At 37.6% G+C, this 19,562-nt stretch overlaps 1 protein-coding gene and 1 pseudogene across 6 annotated transcripts in view; both read right to left on the bottom strand.

Annotated features, from left to right (window-relative positions):
* Window positions 1-19,562, bottom strand: part of ICA1L (islet cell autoantigen 1 like) — a 91,144-nt gene that overhangs the window by 22,672 nt on the left and 48,910 nt on the right. For 5 of the 6 annotated variants that reach the window (XM_047873618.1, XM_047873616.1, XM_047873620.1 and 2 more), the window contains one exon: window positions 8,417-8,671. In XM_047873618.1, the coding sequence (XP_047729574.1) occupies window positions 8,417-8,671 (255 nt within the window). Of the gene's footprint in view, window positions 1-8,416; window positions 8,672-17,308; window positions 17,384-19,562 lie in introns of all 6 variants that reach the window. The other variant, XM_047873621.1, reaches the window with a different exon arrangement.
* Window positions 5,144-5,248, bottom strand: LOC125174329 (uncharacterized; annotated as a pseudogene).

The raw sequence follows: 19,562 nt of genomic DNA, 5'->3' as shown, positions 1-19,562 counted from the left end.
AATGGAATACTACTCGCAATCAAAAAGAATGAAATCTTGCCATTTGCAACAATGTGGATGGAATGAGAGTGTATTATGCTAAGTAAAATAAGTCAGAGAAAGACATACAATTTCACTCATATGTGGAATTAAGAAACAGATTAACATAGGGAAAGGGAAGGGAAAATAAGACAAAAATAGAGAGGGAGGCAAACCATATGAAACTCATAAATACAGAGAACAAATTGAGGGTTGCTGGAGGGGAGGGGTGGGAGGATGGGCTAAATGGGTGATGGGCATTAAGAAGGGCACTTGTTGGGATGAGCACTGGGTGTTATATGTGAATGACGAATCACTGGGTTCTGCTCCTGAAACCAATACTACACCATATGTTAACTAAATGAAATTTAAATAAAATTTTTTTAAAGTATCATTATGAGGGGCACCTGGCTGGCTCAGTCAGTGGAGCGTGAGACTCTTGGTCTTGGGGTTGTGAGTTTGAGCCTCATGGTGGATGTAGAAATTACTTAAAAATAAAATCTTAAAAGTAAAAAGTATTATGAATATGGTGAAATATTTTCTGTAATATGAAAAATTATTTAGTTTATAATTAAAACACAGCACTAGAAAGGAATATAAATTATCCTGTCTACTACCTTCCTTGTACAGAAGAGATCATTTGAAGCCCATGTTCTTACTCAGGGTTCCTAGAACACAGATCTTCTAACTCAGGGCAGCTCACTTTCCTGGTTTACATTATAGGAGAGAAAGAAGTAGACAAAGAAAAGGTGAATCAAGTAGAAAGAGTCCTGTACTAGGAGGCAGAAGACCAGATTTTGGTTCCCTCTTAATTGTTTAAACTGCCTAGTTATCTTGAACAAGACACTCATTAAACACTGAGTATCAACTGCCTCAGTCATTGCATGGGAACGTCTGTCAGCCTGCAGGCAGGGACCAGAACAGATGTTCTAAGTGATAAAGAAATATTGTGGATAATGTATTGCCAGAAAATAAGAAAAGAATTCAGTGCTGCTAGAGATGTGGCAAGTTAAGGAGAAAGAGCAATAGGTATTCACGTGGAGAATGAATCTGTTTGTAAATCTTTATTAGGTCAGTTAGATATGTATGCAAGAATAATTGTTTTCTAAAATTTTATAGCAAAACTTCTGAATTATCCTAGATAGAGTGCCTCTTTATCAAATAACACTGTCCTTTCTTACTTCTAGGTTAAATTCTTACTGAGTGATTTAACTGATTTTTATTTTATCTTAGCTTAGTTTATTTTTTATTTATTTTTAAATATGAAATTTGTTAAATTGGTTTCCATACAACACCCAGTGCTCATTCCAACAGGTGCCCTCCTCAATACCCATCATCCACCCTCCCCTCTCTCCCACCCCCCATCAACCCTCAGTTTGTTTCCATATCTCCGATATGTCATTTGCAAGTATCTTTTCCCATTCTATTGGTTGCCTTTTAGTTTTGCTGATTGTTTCCTCTGCAGTGCAGAAGCTTTTTATCTTGATGAGGCCCCAATAGTTCATTTTTGCTTTTAATTCCCTTACCTTTGGGGATGTGTCAAGTAAGAAAGTGCTGCAGCTGAGGTCAGAGAGGTCTTTTCCTGCTTTCTCCTCTAGGGTTTTGATGGTTTCCTGTCTCACATTCAGGTCCTTTATCCATTTTGAGTTTATTTTTGTGAATGGTGTAAGAATAGTTTCATCCTTCTGCATGTTGCTGTCCAGTTCTCCCAGCACCATTTGTTAAAAAGACTGTCTTTTTTCCATTGGATATTCTTTCCTGCTTTGTCAAAGATTAGTTGCCCATACTTTTGTGGGCCTAATTCTGGAGTTTCTATTCTATTCCACTGGTCTATGTGTCTGTTTTTGTGCCAATACCATGCTGTCTTGATGATTACAGCTTTATAGTAGAGGCTAAAGTCTGGGATTGTGATGCCTCCTGCTTTGGTCTTCTTCTTCAAAATTACTTTGGCTATTTGGGGTCTTTTGTGGTTCCATACAAATTTTAGGACTGTTTGTTCTAGCTTCAAGAAGAATGCTGGTGCAATGTTGATTGGGATTGCATTGAATGTGTAGATTGCTTTGGGTAGTATTGACATTTTAACAATATTATTCTTCCAATCCATGAGCATGTAATGTTTTTCCATTTCTTTATGTCTTCAATTTTCTTCATAAGCTTTCTATAGTTTTCAGCATACAGATCTTTTACATCTTTGGTTAGGTATTTTATGCTTTTTTTTTTAATAAATCTAGGTATTTTATGCTTCTTGGTGCAATTGTGAATGGGATCAGTGTCTTCATTTGTCTTTCTGTTGCTTCATTTTTAGTGTATAAGAATGCAACTGATTTCTGTACATTGATTTTGTATCCTGCAACTTTGCTGAATACATATATCATTTCTAGCAGACTTTTGGTGGAGTCTATCGGATTTTCCACGCATAATATCATGTCATCTGCAGAAAGTGAAAGCTTAACTTCGTCTTTGCCAATTCTGATGCCTTTGATTTCCTTTTGTTGTCTGATCGCTGATGCTAGAACTTCCAACACTATGTTAAACAACAGTGGTGAGAGTGGACATCCTTGTCATATTCCTGATCTCAGGGAGAAAGCTCTCAGTTTTTCCCCATTGAGGATGATATTAGCTGTGGGCTTTTCATAAGTGGCTTTTATAATGTTTTAAGTATGTTCCTTCTACCCCGACTTTCTCGACGTTTTTTATTAAGAAAGGATGCTGAATTTTGTCAAATGCTTTTTCTGCATCGATTGACAGGATCATATGGTTATCTTTCTTTTATTAATGTGATGTATCACGTTGATTTGCGAATGTTGAACCAGCCCTGCAGCCCAGGAATGAATCCCACTTGATTATGGTGTATAATTCTTTTTATATGCTGTTGAATTCGATTTCCTAGTATCTTATTGAGAATTTTTGCATCCATTGTCATCAGGGATTTTGGCCTGTAGTTCTTTTTGCTGGGTCTCTGTCTGGTTTAGGAATCAAAGTAATGCTGGCTTCATAGAATGAGTCTGGAAGTTTTCCTTCCCTTTCTGTTTTTTTTGTAATAGCTTGAGAAGGATAGGTATTATCTCTGCTTTAAATGTCTGGTAGAATTCCCCTGGGAAGCCATCTGGTCCTGGACTCTTATTTGTTGGGAGATTTTTGAGAACTGATTGAATTTCTTCACTGGTTATGGGTCTGTTCAAGTTTTCTATTTCTTCCTGTTTGAGTTTTGGAAGTGCATGGGTGCTTAGGAATTTGTCCATTTCTTCCAAGTTGTCCAGTTTGTTGGCATATAATTTTTCATAGTATTCTCTGGTAAATGCTTGTATTTCTGAGGGATTGGTTGTAATAATTCCATTTTCATTCATGATTTTATCTATTTGGGTCATTTCCCTTTTCTTTTTGAGAAGCCTGGCTAGAGGTTTATCAATTTTATTTTTTCAAAAAACCAACTCTTGGTTTCACTGATCTGCTCTACAGATTTTTAGATTCTATATTGTTTATTTCTGCTCTGATCTTTATTATTTCTCTTCTTCTGCTATGTTTGGGGTGTCTTTGCTGTTCTGCTCCTATTTTCTTTAGGTGTGCTGTCAGATTTTGTATTTGGGATTTTTCTTGTTTCTTGAGATAGACCTGGATTGCAATGTATTTTCCTCTCAGGACTGCCTTTGCTGCATCCCAAAGTGTTTGGATTGTTGTATTTTCATTTTCGTTTGTTTCCATGTATTTTTTAAATTTCTTCTCTAATTGCCTGGTTGACCCATTCTTTAGTAGGGTGTTCTTTAACCTCCATGCTTTTGGAAGTTTTCCAGATTTTTTCCTGTGGTTGATTTCAAGCTTCATAGCATTGTGGTCTGAAAGTATGCATGGTATGATCTCAATTCTTGTATACTTATGAAGGGCTGTTTTGTGACCCAGTATGTGATCTGTCTTGGAGAATGTTCCATGTGCACTCGAGAAGAAAGTATATTCTGTTGCTTTGGGATGCAAAGTTCTAAATATATCTGTCAAGTCCATCTGATCCAATGTATCATTCAGGGCCCTTGTTTCTTTATTGATCCTGGTCTAGAAGATTTATCCATTGTTGTAAGTGGAGTATTAACATCCCCTGCAATTACCACATTCTTGTCAATAAGGTTGTTTATGTTTGTGAGTAATTGTTTTATATATGTGGGGGCTCCCGTATTTGGCACATAGACATTTATAATTGTTAGCTCTTCCTGATGGATAGACTGTGTAATTATTACATAATGCCCTTCTTCATCTCTTGTTACAGCCTCTAACTTAAAGTCTAGTTTGTCTGATATAAGTATGGCTACTCCAGCTTTCTTTTGACTTCCAGGAGCATGATAGATAGTTCTCCATCCCCTCACTTTCAATCTGAAGGTGTCTTCAGGCCTAAAATGAGGCTCTTGTAGACAGCAAATAGATGGGTCTTGGGTTTTTTTTTTATCCATTCTGATACCCTATGTCTTTTGGTTGGAACATTTAGTTCATTTACATTCAGTGTTATTATTGAAAGATATGGGTTTAGAATTATTTTGATGTCTGTAGGTTACATGCTTGTAGTGATGTCTCTGGTACTTTGTGGTCCTTGCAACATTTCACTCACAGAATCCCCCATAGGATCTCTTGTAGGACTAGTTTCATGGTGATGAATTCCTTGTTTTTGTTTGTTTGGGAAAACCTTTATCTCTCCTTCTATTCTGAATGACAGACTTGCTGGATAAAGGATTCTCAGCTGCATATTTTTTCTGTTCATCACATTGAAGATTTCCTGCCATTCCTTTCTGGCCTGCCAAGTTTCAGTAGATAGATCTGTCACTAGCCTTATCGGTCTCCCTTTATATGTTAGAGGGTGTTTATCCCTAGCTGCTTTCAGAATTTTCTCTTTATCCTTGTATTTTGCCAGTTTCACTATGATATGTCATTCAGATCGATTCAAGTTACGTCTGAAGGGAGTTCTCTGTGCCTCTTGGATTTCAATGCCTTTTTTCTTCCCCAGATCAGGGAAGTTCTCAGTTATGATTTGTTGAAGTATACCTTCAGCCCCTTTCTCTCTCTCTCCCTCTTCTGGAATTCCTATTATACGGATATTGTTATGCTTGATTGCATCACTTAGTTCTCTAATTCTCCCCTCATACTCCTGGATTTTTTTAATCTTTTTCTCAGATTTCTCTTTTTCCCTAATTTTATCTTCTGATAAGAACAGATACTACACTTGATCTTAGCCAAAAGGCCAAGAAGCGATTCCATAATTTTATCTTCTAATTCACCTATTCTCTCCTCTGCCTCTTCAATCCGAGCTGTGGCCGCCTCCATTTTATTTTGCACCTCATTTAGCATTTTTAATTCATCATTACTATTTTTTGGTCCCTTGATCTCTGTAGCAAGAGATCCTCTATGTCCTCTATGCTTTTTTAAATCCCAGCGATTAATTTTATGACTATTATTCTAAATTCATGGTCTGTTATATTGTTTAAACCGTTTTTGATCAATTCATTAGCTGCCGCTACTTCCTGGAGTTTCTTCTGAGGAGAATTCTTCTGTTTCGTCATTTTGGATTGTCCCTGGGGTGGTGCCAAACTGCAGGGCACTTCCCCTGTGCTGTCTGGAGTAACTTGTGTTGGTGGGCGGGGCTGCAGTCAGACCCAATGTCTGTCCCCAGCCCACTGCTGGGGCCACAATCAGACCGGTGTGTACCTTATCTTCCCCTCTCCCAGGGGCAGGACTCACTGTGGAGTCGTGTGGCCCCTGTCTGGGCTACTTGCACATTGCCAGGCTTGTGGTGCTGCTTTGATGGGAGCTGGTGTATTAGCCAGGTTGGATCCGCAAGGTGCACAGGGGTGGGAGGGGCAGGCTTAGCTCACTTTGCTGAGGGTGGTCCCCTGCAGGAGGGGCCCTGCAGCACCAGGAGGGAGGCAGACCCTCAGAGGGATGGATCCACAGAAGCACGGCACTGGGTGTTCGTGAGGTGCAAGGAAGTTTGGTGACAGGAACTGGTTCCCTTTGGGATTTCGGCTGGGGGAAGGGAGAGGGATATGACGCTGGCCAGCGCCTTTGTTCCCCACCGCTGAGTTGATCTCTGTCTTCCAGGGCTCAACACCTCTCCCTCCTGGTGTCCTCTTGCCCTCCCAATCTCCAAGCAGTCCCAATGTTGACTTATAACATTCCAGATGTTAAGTCCTGCTGGCTGTCAGAACTCATGCAGTCCAGCCCCTCCACTTTTGGAAGCCAGAATGGGGGCTTTGCCTTGCTGGGTGGGCTGCCCCTCCACCCCTCCCCCGGCTCCCTCCCACCAGTCTGTGTAGTGCGCACCGCCTCTCAGCCCTTCCTACCCTCTTCTGTCAGCCTCTTGTCTACAGTTGGCTCCGGAGAGTCTGTCCTGCCAGTCTTCTGGCGGTTTTCTGGGTTATTTAGGCAGATGTGGGTGGAATCTAAGTGATCAGCAGGACACAGTGAGCCCAGCATCCTCCTACGCCGCCATCTTCTCCCCTATTCTCCTTAGTTTAGTTTTTTCAGGTTTATTTTTGAGAGAGAGAGAGACAATGTGAGTGTGTATGCATGCACAAGCAGGGGAAGGGCAAAGAAAGAGAGGGACAGAGGATCTAAAGTGGGGTCTGTGCTGACAACCAAGAGATTGTAACCTGAGCCAAAGTCCAACACTTAGCCTACTGAGCCACCCACGCACCTCTATTTTATTTTAAGTAGGTTCTATGCCCAATGTGGGGTTTCAACTTATGACCCTGAGACCAAGAGTCAAATGCTCTAGCAATTGAGGCAGCCAGGCTCCCCTAACTGATATTTATTTTATTTATTGAGCTAACTTTATGCTGCTGTCATAGAAAGGACAAAGATAAATCACCATACAGATTGTGTCCTTGAAATACTTGCAGGCTGGACAAAGTATGATGGTGTTGCAGACACAGTATGAACAAAGTATTTTAATACAAAGTACAATGCATTAAGACACTGTTAGGTGCTGTGAACCATTTTCTCAAGGATAAAATCTACTAGGGGGTGAAAGATAGGGACAGAAGGCAAGATGAACTATGATTACAGCCATGAAAACATATAAAGCACTACGCGAGGCCAGAGGTGGCAGAAACCACTCCACTGGACAGTACTGAAGAAGTATTCAAGGGTTGGTTGGCCACCATGGAGAAAATGCTGGACCGGGAACCTAAAACACAGGCTCAAGCCTATGCTTTATTACTGAACATCATAAGTCCAAGCAGCAACACAAGCAGTGATGTCTCAGAGGGATCTAAAAATAGTCAATACATTTACAGAAAATGCAAAGGATTGTGGGTGCCTGGGTGACTCAGTTAAGTGTCTAACTCTTGGTTTTGGCTCAGGCCATGATCTCATGGTTTCGTGAGTATGAGCCCCATGTTGGGCTCTGTGCTGACAGTGTGGAGCCTGCTTGGGATTCTCTGTTTCCCTCTCTCTCAGCCCCTCCCCAACTCATGTTCTCTCTTAAATGAATGAATGAATGAATGAATGAATGAATGAATGAATTTAGAAAAGAACATAGAAGTATTTTGAAGTAAGGTAAGAGAGAAGAGTGGAAATGTAGGCATGGGTTTTACCCTAGAGCCCATGGTCCTTCATTTTAATGTAAGCAGGGTGCTGACATCAGAATCTGCTTCTTGGAGAAAGAACTCTTCCATGAAAGCATGGAAGATGACCTGGGGTTTGGGAGGTCTGGTAGGAGGCCTCTTACAGCAGCCCAGAAAACCAAACAAGGCTCTAAATGCCTCTGATAATAGAGGAAGAAAGGAGAAGCATGAAATTGGAGACATATTTTAGAAATAGAATTGACAGCACTTAGCAATAAATATGGAAGTGGGAAGCAAAATGACTCCCAAGGTGCTAGGTTGATTACACGTTGCTGGGACAGCAGGTCAGTAGAGGGAGTCCCTGACATAAACACAAAGAAGAGGGCCCTTTCCTCAGGAAAACACCCTTCCCCGGCTTTCTACTACAACCCTCCAGTCCTGCTGCCTTGCCCAGGAGTTGCCAGGATCTACTCTAAACCCACAGGAAGAGAACACACCAAGCTTTGCTAGATGGAAGAAACAATATGACCTGCCATAAGTAGGGATAACTTAGCAGGTCAAGAGTTTAAAATAAGACACTGATTTACTATGTTGAGAAGACATCTGGGAAAGTCAATGCAGAAAATGTGGGGTTTGGTGGAGGTGGGAGGAAAGCAGCCCTTTTTTCAGTCTTACTGATATACTCCAGTAGTAATATTTGTTATTTTTTTCAGATGATGCGTGTGACTGCAGATTTTATCTAGTAGTACTAAAGTTAAAATCAATATCCTTGTTGATTTTAGCATCCACATGCACATAGTTTTGCTTCACAAGGATAAAATAAGTCATGGGTGTCCAAATGTTTCATAGACACTTACTGTTGAAAGCTCCAACAGCATGAAGGCCAAGATCAAAGAGCTGTGAAGGAAGGAATCGTGAAGAATGAGCAAGAGGCTCAGACCCCACAGAAGGCTCCTGGAATGTGAGGCTGGTGCCGGGGCTCCCAAAGGCAGTCTGGCATTCTTGGGTAAATTCACTAGTACTTGAAGAACCAGGACTTAGCAGGTTGTTCAGAAATGAGAATTCCTTCTCAAAATCATCTTCCAGTGAATCAACAGGTAAATCTTTTGCAACTGTTGAATGAAAATAAAAACAGAATGGCTCTTTTCTTTTTGAGGAAACCAGAGTAAAATGTAGGGCAAATCAAATTTGGCTCACTGTTCTTATACATTAACATAATTTTTTAACAAAATTTTAGTGAACAATTAAACTGACTGGAAGTTTACATGAAATTATTTGTAATTGGGTAGGCTATAGATCAAAATGACCACATTTCACAATGAAGATACAATAGTTATGAATATCTAAGTGTGAAATAATGAAGCAGCCACTATTTAGGGCAGAAACTACAGGGGATGCAAGAAGTAGAAACAAATTAATGATCATAGAATTTAATTATTTAATTAATTACTCTCAGTAAAAAACAGTAGATTTTAATATACCACTCTCAGTAAAAAATATGCCCAAAAGGTAAAAGTAAAGATATAAAAAATCTAAACAGAGTAATCACTAAGATAGGTTTTGTAAATAAACCTAACAGAAAATACACTTGGACTGCCTGGCTGGCTCAGTCAGTAGAGTGTGTGACTCTTGATCTCAGGGTTGTGGGTCTGAGCTCCACAGTGAGTGTGGAGATTACTTAAAATAAAATCTTTAAAAAAATGAAAAAGAAAATATATTTTCCTCTCAAGCACACATTGAAAATTCACCAAAATTATACTAAAGCAAACACATAAAAATCAATGAGTTTCTTAAAGTCGAAATACTACAAACAACATCCAAGAAAGTGAAGTAATTTAAAAAATGAAACTGAAAAACTAAAAGGCTCTTCCACTTGTAAATTTAAATACATTCTATTAAACAACTATTGGTTGAAAGGGCAATGGAATTTCTGAAAAATAATAATAAAAACATTTCATGTTATAATCCATACTTAATATACTTAAATAGCAATTAACAGAGAAAAAATAATCCTGAACACCTTTACTGATAAAAATGAAAAAGGCTTCCAGCATGATAGAGTGGGGAAGTCTATGGACAGGCATACCAGTTTTTAAATAACTGGTGAAAAATGTTTAAAAAACAATCATTAAAGTCTCTAGAAATTGTTCCAAGGACACACATCAAATGAGGAAACACCTACTCAAGAAAAGCTATTAAAATTCAGACTATGGTATGTGAACTAAGAACCATTCCCTTCCCAGTTAAGCAAGATGGAAATTCCACTCTCACCCTGTGTAGCCAAGAACATAGGGCTCCTGCTCCCACAAGTCTCAGTCAAGAGTTATGTTCCCAGGAGGGGCAGGGTATCAGCATTTCATATCCTGTCCTCACTTACCTATTGGCTAAGTCTGGACAGTACAATCAAGAGGTGCAAGCTCCCATTTCCAACCCAGATAACAAGACCCCAGTCATAAGATTGAGACTATGATTTGGGTGTGGCATGCTGAGAATACAGGAGCCCTGGGTCATGTGACCCTGCTCATAATGTGGTAGTTTCATTCGGGAAAAGGCAGGCCAAAAAGACCTGAGATTACCATCACCCTCCTCACTTAGCATTCAGCTCCCAGAGCAAGGATCTTATACAGAAACATGTCATTGTTTTCATTCCCAGATAAAGCCCTAACTTAGAGATTTTGCCTGGAGAGAGAAGCAGACTATGAAATAGCTCCAAATCTTGTCCCAAAGAACTGACTTCCTTTGCAACAGAGTACAGAGAAATTCAAGCCTAAGGATACTCCCCAGAACAGTGAAGGCTGTGGTGAAAAGCAATTGGGAAGAGACTGGAAGACTCATTGGACATACAGGCTAAAATGTAGGCCAACTAGTTTGCCTGAAAGAATCAGGGAAAAAGCCAATGGGGACGAGCCTACCTAGGTAGGGTAAGAATAAATCTCAGTGACCTTGGAAAATATCCTCTCACAGGAGTCCAAATTTTATTGGTTTTGTTTGTAGAACAATTTATGATCCAGAGCATTCTTAAAAATAATAAAGCAATGATATGGAAATTAGTGGTGTTTAACAGCTGGGTGTGATCAGGGAAAGGGACTGTCAAGGAGAACCCTTACCAAAACAAACTGTCATCCTAGGGTGACTGTGGGTAAACCTAATTCTGTATCCCTGTTCCACTGTTGGGAGCTGAGGGGCTGGGGAAGGGGGGATAGACTTCACCAAAATAATCCAGCCTGTCACTAAAGAAATAAAGCAAGCAAATAATAACAACAAGCCCCAAAGGAGAAGACCAGTAGCCAAAGTTGCTAAAATGTATTATCTAAAATGTCCAGTTTCCAATAAAAAACAGTAAGGTAGGCCAAAACAAACAATAAATAGTAAAGTATGACCAAACAATGGCAAGAAGGCAGGAACTCAAACTGCCTGTGAGAGCAAACCAAATGTCATATTAACAGGCAAAACCTTCAAAGCAACCCTTATAAATACATTTAAAGAACTAAAAGACAGTATGATTAAAGTAAAGGAAGTGTGTTCATAGATAGGGTAATTAACTAGATGGAGAGAATTCTCTCACAAGGTAAACATTATATCAGCACACTTCAAACATCTTACAATTTTATTTATCAATTTTACCTCAGTAAAGCTGAAAAATTTGTTAAAGCAATCTTTAAAAAGCAAAGGAAGGTGTTGTGACAATACTGTATCAAATAGAGAGTATCAATAAAGAGTCAGAAATTACAAAAAAGAACCTAATAGAAATTCTGAAGTTGAAAAGTACAGTAACTGGGGCATGTGAGTGGCTCAGTCAGTTAAGTGTCCGACTCTTGATTTCAGCTCAGGTGATGATCTCATGGTTCATGGGATCGAGCCCCATGTCAGGCTCTGCACTGGCAGTGTGGAGCTCTCTTGGGATTCTCTCTCATCTCTGCCCCTTCCCTGCTTGCATGTGCACACTCTCTTTCTCAAAATAAATAAACTTAAAAAAAATTTGTTTTAAAAGTACAATAACTGAGGGGCACCTGGGTGGCTCAGTCAGTTGGGCATCCAACTTCAGCTCAGGACATGATTTCACGGTCCGTGAGTCTGAGCCCCACATTGGGCTCTGTGCTGACAGCTCAGAGCCTGGAGCTTGCTTCTGATTCTATGTCTCTGTCTCTGCCCCTCCCCCACTCACGCTGTGTCTGTCTCTCTCAAAAATATATAAACATTAAAAAACTTAAAAAAAAAAAAGTACAATAACCGAAATGAAAAATTCACTGGTGAGGATCACCAGTAGATCTGAACTAGCATAAGAAAGAATTAGCTAACTTTAAGATAGACTGACAGATTATGCAACCCAAAGAACTGAGAAAAGAAAAAAGAATGAAGAAAAATGCACAGTATCTAAGTGAAATGGCGGGCCAACATCAGAAGTAAGAGTTTCAATAAGTTTCAATTGAATTATTCAATAATTCAATAAGAGTTTCAATTTGAAACAATAAGAGTTTCAAAAGGATGGCGGGGCAGAATTTGAAGAAATAATGGACAAAATGTCCCAAATTTGTTGAAAACATCAATGTACTCATCCAACAAGCTTAATAAAACCCAAGTAGAATCAATGTAAAGAGATCCATATCTAGATACTTCATAAGCAAACCACTGAAAGCCAATGATAAGGAAAAAATCTCCACATTCACAGACTGGAAGGAACAATATTGTCCAGATAGCAATCAACTCCAACTGATGTATGAATTCAACATGATGATTGTAAAATCTATATGGAAATGCAAACAAGTTAGAATAGCCAAAACAATTTTGAAAAAAAACCCAATGCTGTAGGGGCGCCTGGGTGGCTCAGTCGGTTAAGCGTCCGACTGCAGCTAAGGTCATGATCTCGCGGTTTGTGAGTTCGAGCCCCACCATGAGGCTCTGTGCTGACAGCCTGGAGCCTGCTTCCAATTCTGTGTCTCCCTCTCTCTCTGCCCCTCCCCCGCTCACTCTCTGTCTCTCTCAAAAATAAATAAATTAAAAAAAAAAGAACAATGCTGTAGGACTTATACTACTTAATTTCAAATTTTACTATAAAGCCACAGTAATCAAGACAGTAGGGTACTGACCAAGGTTAGGTATATAGATCAGTGGCACAGAAACTAGAATCCAGAAACACACCCTTACATTTTTTTTGGTCATTTGATTTTAACAAAAATGCCAAGAAAATACAGTGAATAAAGGAATATCTTTTCAATAAATGGTACTAGTACAAGTAGATACACATATGCAATAAACAAAAACAAAAATAAACCTTACCTACCTCACACAATACATTAACTCAAAATGATCATAGTCCCACAGATAAGAGTTAAAATTACAAAACTTCAAGAATACATAAGAGAAAATCTTTGTAATCTTGGGTAGGGAGATCTAGATGTGATACCAAAAGAACAACCCATAGAAGAAAAAAAATGTTAAGTTGAACTTCATAAAATTTAAAAAATTTTGTGTTTCAAGAGGCAAAATTGAGAAAATAAGATGACTGGAATATTTACAAGTCCTATGTCTGACAACTTGTATGAAGAATAATCGTGCAATTTAATTATAAGGTAAATAACCCAATTAAAAAATTGGCAATAGATCTTAACAGATTTGTCAACAAAGATATACGAATGGCCAATAAACACAGGAAAAGATACTCAACATCATAAGTCACTAGAGAAATGCAAATTAAAGCCACAAATTAAAAGCGCTAGAATGTACATGATTAAGAAGATAATACCAAATGTTGACAAAGATGTGGAGAAACTAGACCCCTCATACTTTGCTAGTGGGAATGAAATAGTAGTAGAGCCATTTTGCAAAACCATTTAGCAGTTCCTCAGAAAGATAAAGTCAAATTTGCCACATAACCTAGCAGTTCCATTTCTAGGGATCTAACCAATAAAAATAAATCTTCTGTCCATACTAGGAGAAGTACTTGAATGTTCACAGCAACAGAATTACAACAGCCAAAAACTGTAAACAGTCCAAATGTCCATCAACTGATAAATGGATAAATATAATGTGGTATATCCATACAATGGAATACATTCATAAATAAAAAGTAATAAACTATAGTTAGCAAAATGTAGTGTATACATATAATGGAATATTATTCAGACTTGTAAAGGAAGAAAATTCTGCAATATACCACAATATGGATGGATCTTGAGGACATTATGCTAAGTGAAATAAGCCAGTCACAAAAGGACAAATACTATATGATTCCACTTACATGAGGTACTTGGAAAAGTCAAAATCATAGAGAACAAAGGAGAATGTTGGGTGTTAGGGGCAGAGGTGGGGGAATGGGTAATTATCATTTAATGGATACAGACTTTCAGTTTTATAATGAAAAAAGTTAGAGATGGATGGTGGTGATGGTTGCACAATTTAATACCAGTATACACTTAAAACGGGTAGGATAGTAAATTTTATGTGTATTTTTCAATAAAACAATTAAGGGGGGGGAAGTAATGAACTACTGCTATTTGCAACAACATGGATGAATCTAGAAAAACATTAGGCTTAATGGCAGACATAAAAAGCCAGACACAAAAGGCGAACTTTTGTACAATTTCAGTCCAGGAAAGGGAAATTTAGAGAGACAGAAATCAGATTAGTAATTTTCTAGGACAGAGTGGGAGCAAGGATTATAAACAAGTACAAGAGGCTTTTGGGAAATATTCTATTATTCACTGAGGTGATAACATGCACAACTCTATAAATTTACGAAAAATCATAGAATCTTACACTCAGAATTGGTAATTTTTAGGTATTTAACTTACACCTCAATAAAGCTGTTAAAAATCAAGATTTTATACAAATCTATACAAATATCTGACAATCTAGACAAAACGAATAATTTGAGAAAAATATAATTTGCTGAAATTGATTTTAGTACATATAGAAAGGTTAAACAGAACAATTTCCATTGAGAAGAAAACACAAAAAATGCACTAGGCTTAAATGTCTTCACAGGGAAATCAACTGCAATGCAGAATTAGTAAATAAAATATCAACAGATTAATGCACAATGACAAAGCTGGACTTATAACTGGAATGCAAAGATGGTGTAGTATCAGGAAACCTATTAATATAATTTATCATATTAATACATTTAAGAAGAAAAATCAAATAACTGCTGGCATAGATATGGAAAAAGCTGTTGGAAAAATTCAACAACCATTCCTAATAAAACTCTTAAGAAATTAGGAGTGTATGGATACTTTCTTTTTTTCTAAGTTTATTAATTTTGAGAGAGAGAGAGACAAGGAGAGAGAGACAGAATCCCAAGCAGGCTCTGTGTTGTTAGCGCAGAGCCCAACATGGGACCCAATCTCATGAATCATGAGATCATGACCTGAGCTGAAATCTAGAGTTGGACGCTTAACAGACTGAGCCATCCAGGCACCCCGTGGATACTTCTTTAACGTCACAAAATCTATAGCTCATTTCAAAAGCCAACATCTTAATTAATTCAGAAACATTACAGGAACTTCCACTAAAATTAGGAAATGCCCACTAATATTCAACTGGTTCTGGAGGTAGTAACCAATGCAATTAAACAAAAGAAATCAATTACAGTAACAAGAACTGGTAAAGAAAAAAACAGGATTATATCTATTTGCAGATGACATGATGGTATACCTGGAAAACTCTAGAAAATCAATGATAAAACTAACTCAAACTATAAAAAAATTCTAGGTAGCAACATATAATATTAACATACAAAAAGTCAATAGAATTTTGGGGCACCTGGGTGGCTCAGTCTGTTAAGCTCTAACTCTTTGATTTCCACTCAGATCATGATCTCACAGTTGTAAGAGAGAGGCCCATGTTGGGCTCCATGCTGAGTGTGGAGACTGCGTAAGATTCCCTTTCTCTCTCTCCCTCTGTCCCTCCCCAGCTTCTGCTCTCTGTCTCAAAAAATAAATAGATAGATAAATAAATATCAGAAGTTCAAAAAAATCAACAGCATTTATTTATATACACAAATTAATAACCAGTTAAAAATATAATGGAAAGGGGTACCTGGCTGGCTTAGTTAGTAGAGCATGTGACTCTTGATCTCAAGGTCATGAGTTCAAGCCCAACATTGGGCATAAAGATTATTTATACACACACACACACACACACACACACACACACACACACACGTTATATGTAATGGAAAAGAAAACCTCACTTACAGTGACAACAAACAAGATAAAATACTGAGAAAAAACAAAACTGTTCAAAACCTATATTTTAAAAAACCTGTATATAAAAGATACACAAGAAAATTTTAACAAATAGGAAAAATGTCCCTTGTTTCTGGTTAGGGTGTCTCAGCACCATCAAGCTGTCAGTTTTTCACATTTAATATAATTACAATAAAAGGAATAATAGGTTTTATGCAGCTGGACAACATGATATAAAATTTATACTGAGGGGCACCTGGGTGGCACCTGGATGCTCAGTTGAGCATCCGACTTCGGCTCAGGTCATGATCTCACAGCTCGTGAGTTCAAGCCCCACGTTGGGCTCTGTGCTGACAGCTCAGAGGCTGGAGCCTGCTTCGGATTCTGTGTCTCCCTCTCTCTCTACCCCACCCCTGCTCACACTCTGTCTCTCTCTCTCTCTCTCAAAAAATAAACATTAAAAAAATTTTTTTAATTTATATTGAAAAATAAACATGCAAGAATAGCTAAGAAAATAATTAAAAGGATACTAGCCCTACCAGATATAAAAACACAAAAGAAAATTTCAATAATTAAAACCACATGGCATTGGTATATGCACACATCAATAAAATACAAATAAAGTCCAGAAACAGACCTAAATACAAACAGAAACCTAGTATATGATTGGAAGTTATCTCAAATTACTGTGGCAAAGATGGCATTGAAAAAAAATGATATAAAAGGATGGCCACTTATAAAAGATAACATTTAATCCACTGCTAATACCATATGGCTAAATAAACTCCAAATGAATTGGAGGTCTAAATGTGGGGGCACCTGGGTGGCTCAGTCGGTTAAGTGTCTGACTCTTGATTTTGGTTCAGGTCATGATCTCAAGGTTCGTGAGATCAAGCCCTGAGTCTGGCTCTGTGCTAACAGTGCAGAATCTGCTTGGGATTCTCTTTCTCTCTCTGTCTGCCCCTCCCCACACTCATGCTCGCTCCCTCTCTCTCACCTCTCTCTCTCAAAATAAATAAACATTAATAAAATAAATAAATGTAAAAAATAAAAATACACAAAACTAGAAGACACCATCAACGAATTTTTCTAACCTGATTCTTCATATGACAAAAATCAAATCCAATAAAAGAAAAGACTGATAAATTTGACTACACTAAATTATTTTTAAAAATTTATAAGGCAAGAAACAACTACATGAAAAGTCAAAAGACAAATGACAAAATGGGAGAAAATATCTGCAACATAACTGCTTGGGGAAGATATTCAAGGTAGTTTCTACTGAGTGTCCACAACTGCTGGATAGCGGAGGTACACTAGACCATAAGATAGACATGGTCCTCACAGTTTCACAGATACATCTGGACAAGGGCCCAAACACACAAAACAAATAATGACTTCAGTTCCACTTCAGTGTGCTACAAAGTAGAAGCACAGGTATTGGATTCCTGTATAGAGAGACCTATACAGGTTTTAATGTTGAGGAATTAAGTATTAAATTAAAAGTAAAGAATTTTAAATAACACATTATCCATTTATATGATGAAATTATAATTTCTTAACCATTTTCAGAGTTAGAAAACTGAGGTGCTCCAAATTCTCTTATTTGATAATGTTTTTCCTTGTGATCTTTGGCTGCTGAAACAAAAGCACATAAAAGGTAAGTTGAACAAGGAGAAATTTAGCATGCTTATTTACTGTAATATTTTGTAATTATTGGTTTAAGTGTTCAATTGGCCAAATCAGTTTATAATATATATAAAAGGGAGATGTAAAAATTTAAAGAGCCATACATAAAGATTACATTTGTGTGTGTGTGTGTGTGTATGTGTGTATACATGTATATATGTGGGTACATATGTATATATGCACATACACACACACAGATGGTTCCCTACTTACAATGGTTTGACTTACCATTTTCTGACTTTATGATGATGCAAAAGAGATACACATTCAATAGAAACTGTACTTCAAATGCTGAATTTAATATTTTCCCCGGGCTAGTGATATGCAATACAATATTCTCTTACGATTCTGGGCAGCAGCAACAAGCCACAAATCCCAGTCAGCCATGTGATCACAGGGTAAACAACTGATACACTTACAAACTTCTGTACCCGTAAAACCATTCTGTTTTCAGTTTCAGTACAGTATTCAATAAATTACATGAGATATTCAACACTATTATAAAATAGGCTTTGCGTTAGATCATTTTGCCCACCTGTAGGCTAAAGTAAATGTTCTGAGCACATTTAAGGTAGGCCAGGATGAGCTATGATGTTCAGTATGTTCGACGTATTAAATGTATTTTGACTTACATTTTTTTTGGTATAGAAGAGAACATACATTTTTGATTTTTTGATTTTTAAAAATGTTTTCATTTATTTTTTATTTTAATTCCAGTATAGTTAACATACAGTGCTATATTAGTTTCAGTGTTCAGCTTACAATATTTTCAATTTATGATGGGTTTATCAGGATGTAACTACACCTAAAGTTAAGAAAGATCTTGGGGTGCCTGGGTGGCGCAGTCGGTTAAGCGTCCGACTTCAGCCAGGTCACGATCTCGCGGTCTGTGAGTTCGAGCCCCGCATCCGGCTCTGGGCTGATGGCTCAGAGCCTGGAGCCTGTTTCCGATTCTGTGTCTCCCTCTCTGCCCCTCCCCCGTTCATGCTCTGTCTCTCTCTGTCCCAAAAATAAATAAACGTTGAAAAAAAAAATTAAAAAAAAAAAAAAAGAAAGGTCTGTAACACAATAGATACAACTTATATATATAAATATATATATATATATATATATATATATACTGTATATGTGTATGTATGTAACATGTGTATATACATATTATATGTATATGTATGTATACACCTATACATACGTGGCTCTGTGCTGACAGTGCAGAATCTGCTTGGGATTCTCTTTCCATCTCTCTCTGCCCCTCCCCACACTCATGCTCGCTCTCTCTTTCTCTCAAAATAAATATTAACAAAATAAATAAATGTAAAAAATAAAAGTACACAAATACTAGAAGACAGCATCAATGATTTTTTCTAACCTGAGTTTTGCATATGACAAAAATCAAGATCCAATAAAAGAAAAGATTGATAAATTTGACATTAAATTATTTTTTAATGTAATTGTAATAATTGTAATTATTCAGGTCCTTTGTTATATCTGTGTTCCCTTGAAAGTTAAAAGTTTTCACATTCCATGTAAATTGGTATAGCCATTATAAGGAAAACAGTATGAATATCTCCATATTAAAAACAGAACCACCATATGATCCAGCAATGCCACTTCTGGCTATTTATCTGAAAACAAACAAATAAACAACTATCTTGAAGAGATACATGGATCCCATGTTCATTTTTGGCATTATTTACAATAACTAAGATATGGAAACGACCTAAGTGTCCATTAATGGATGAATGGGCAAAGAAAATGTGAGATATATCTATATACATATACATAGATATATACACACACATACATGTACATATGTACATATATACGTACATGTATGTATGTATATACATACACAATGGAGTATTAATCAGCCATTTAAAAAAAGAATGAAATCTTGCCATTTGCAACAACATGGATAGACCTTGAGGGAATTATACTAAGTGAAATAGGACAGAGAAGACATTTCCTGTATGATCTCACTTATTTGTGGAATTTAAAAAACAAGGAACGGGGGCACCTGGGTGGCTCAGTTGGTTAAGTGTTTGGCTCAGGTCATGATCTCACAGTTCGTGAGTTCAAGCCCCGCATCCGGCTCTGTGCTGACTGCTCAGAGCTTGAGGCCTGCTTT

Source organism: Prionailurus viverrinus, chromosome C1, assembly GCF_022837055.1.
Source record: "Prionailurus viverrinus isolate Anna chromosome C1, UM_Priviv_1.0, whole genome shotgun sequence".
Taxonomy (NCBI): Eukaryota; Metazoa; Chordata; class Mammalia; order Carnivora; family Felidae; genus Prionailurus; species Prionailurus viverrinus.
The sequence above is the reverse complement of the archived record's forward strand: the minus strand, read 5'-3'. Positions and strand labels throughout refer to the sequence as shown.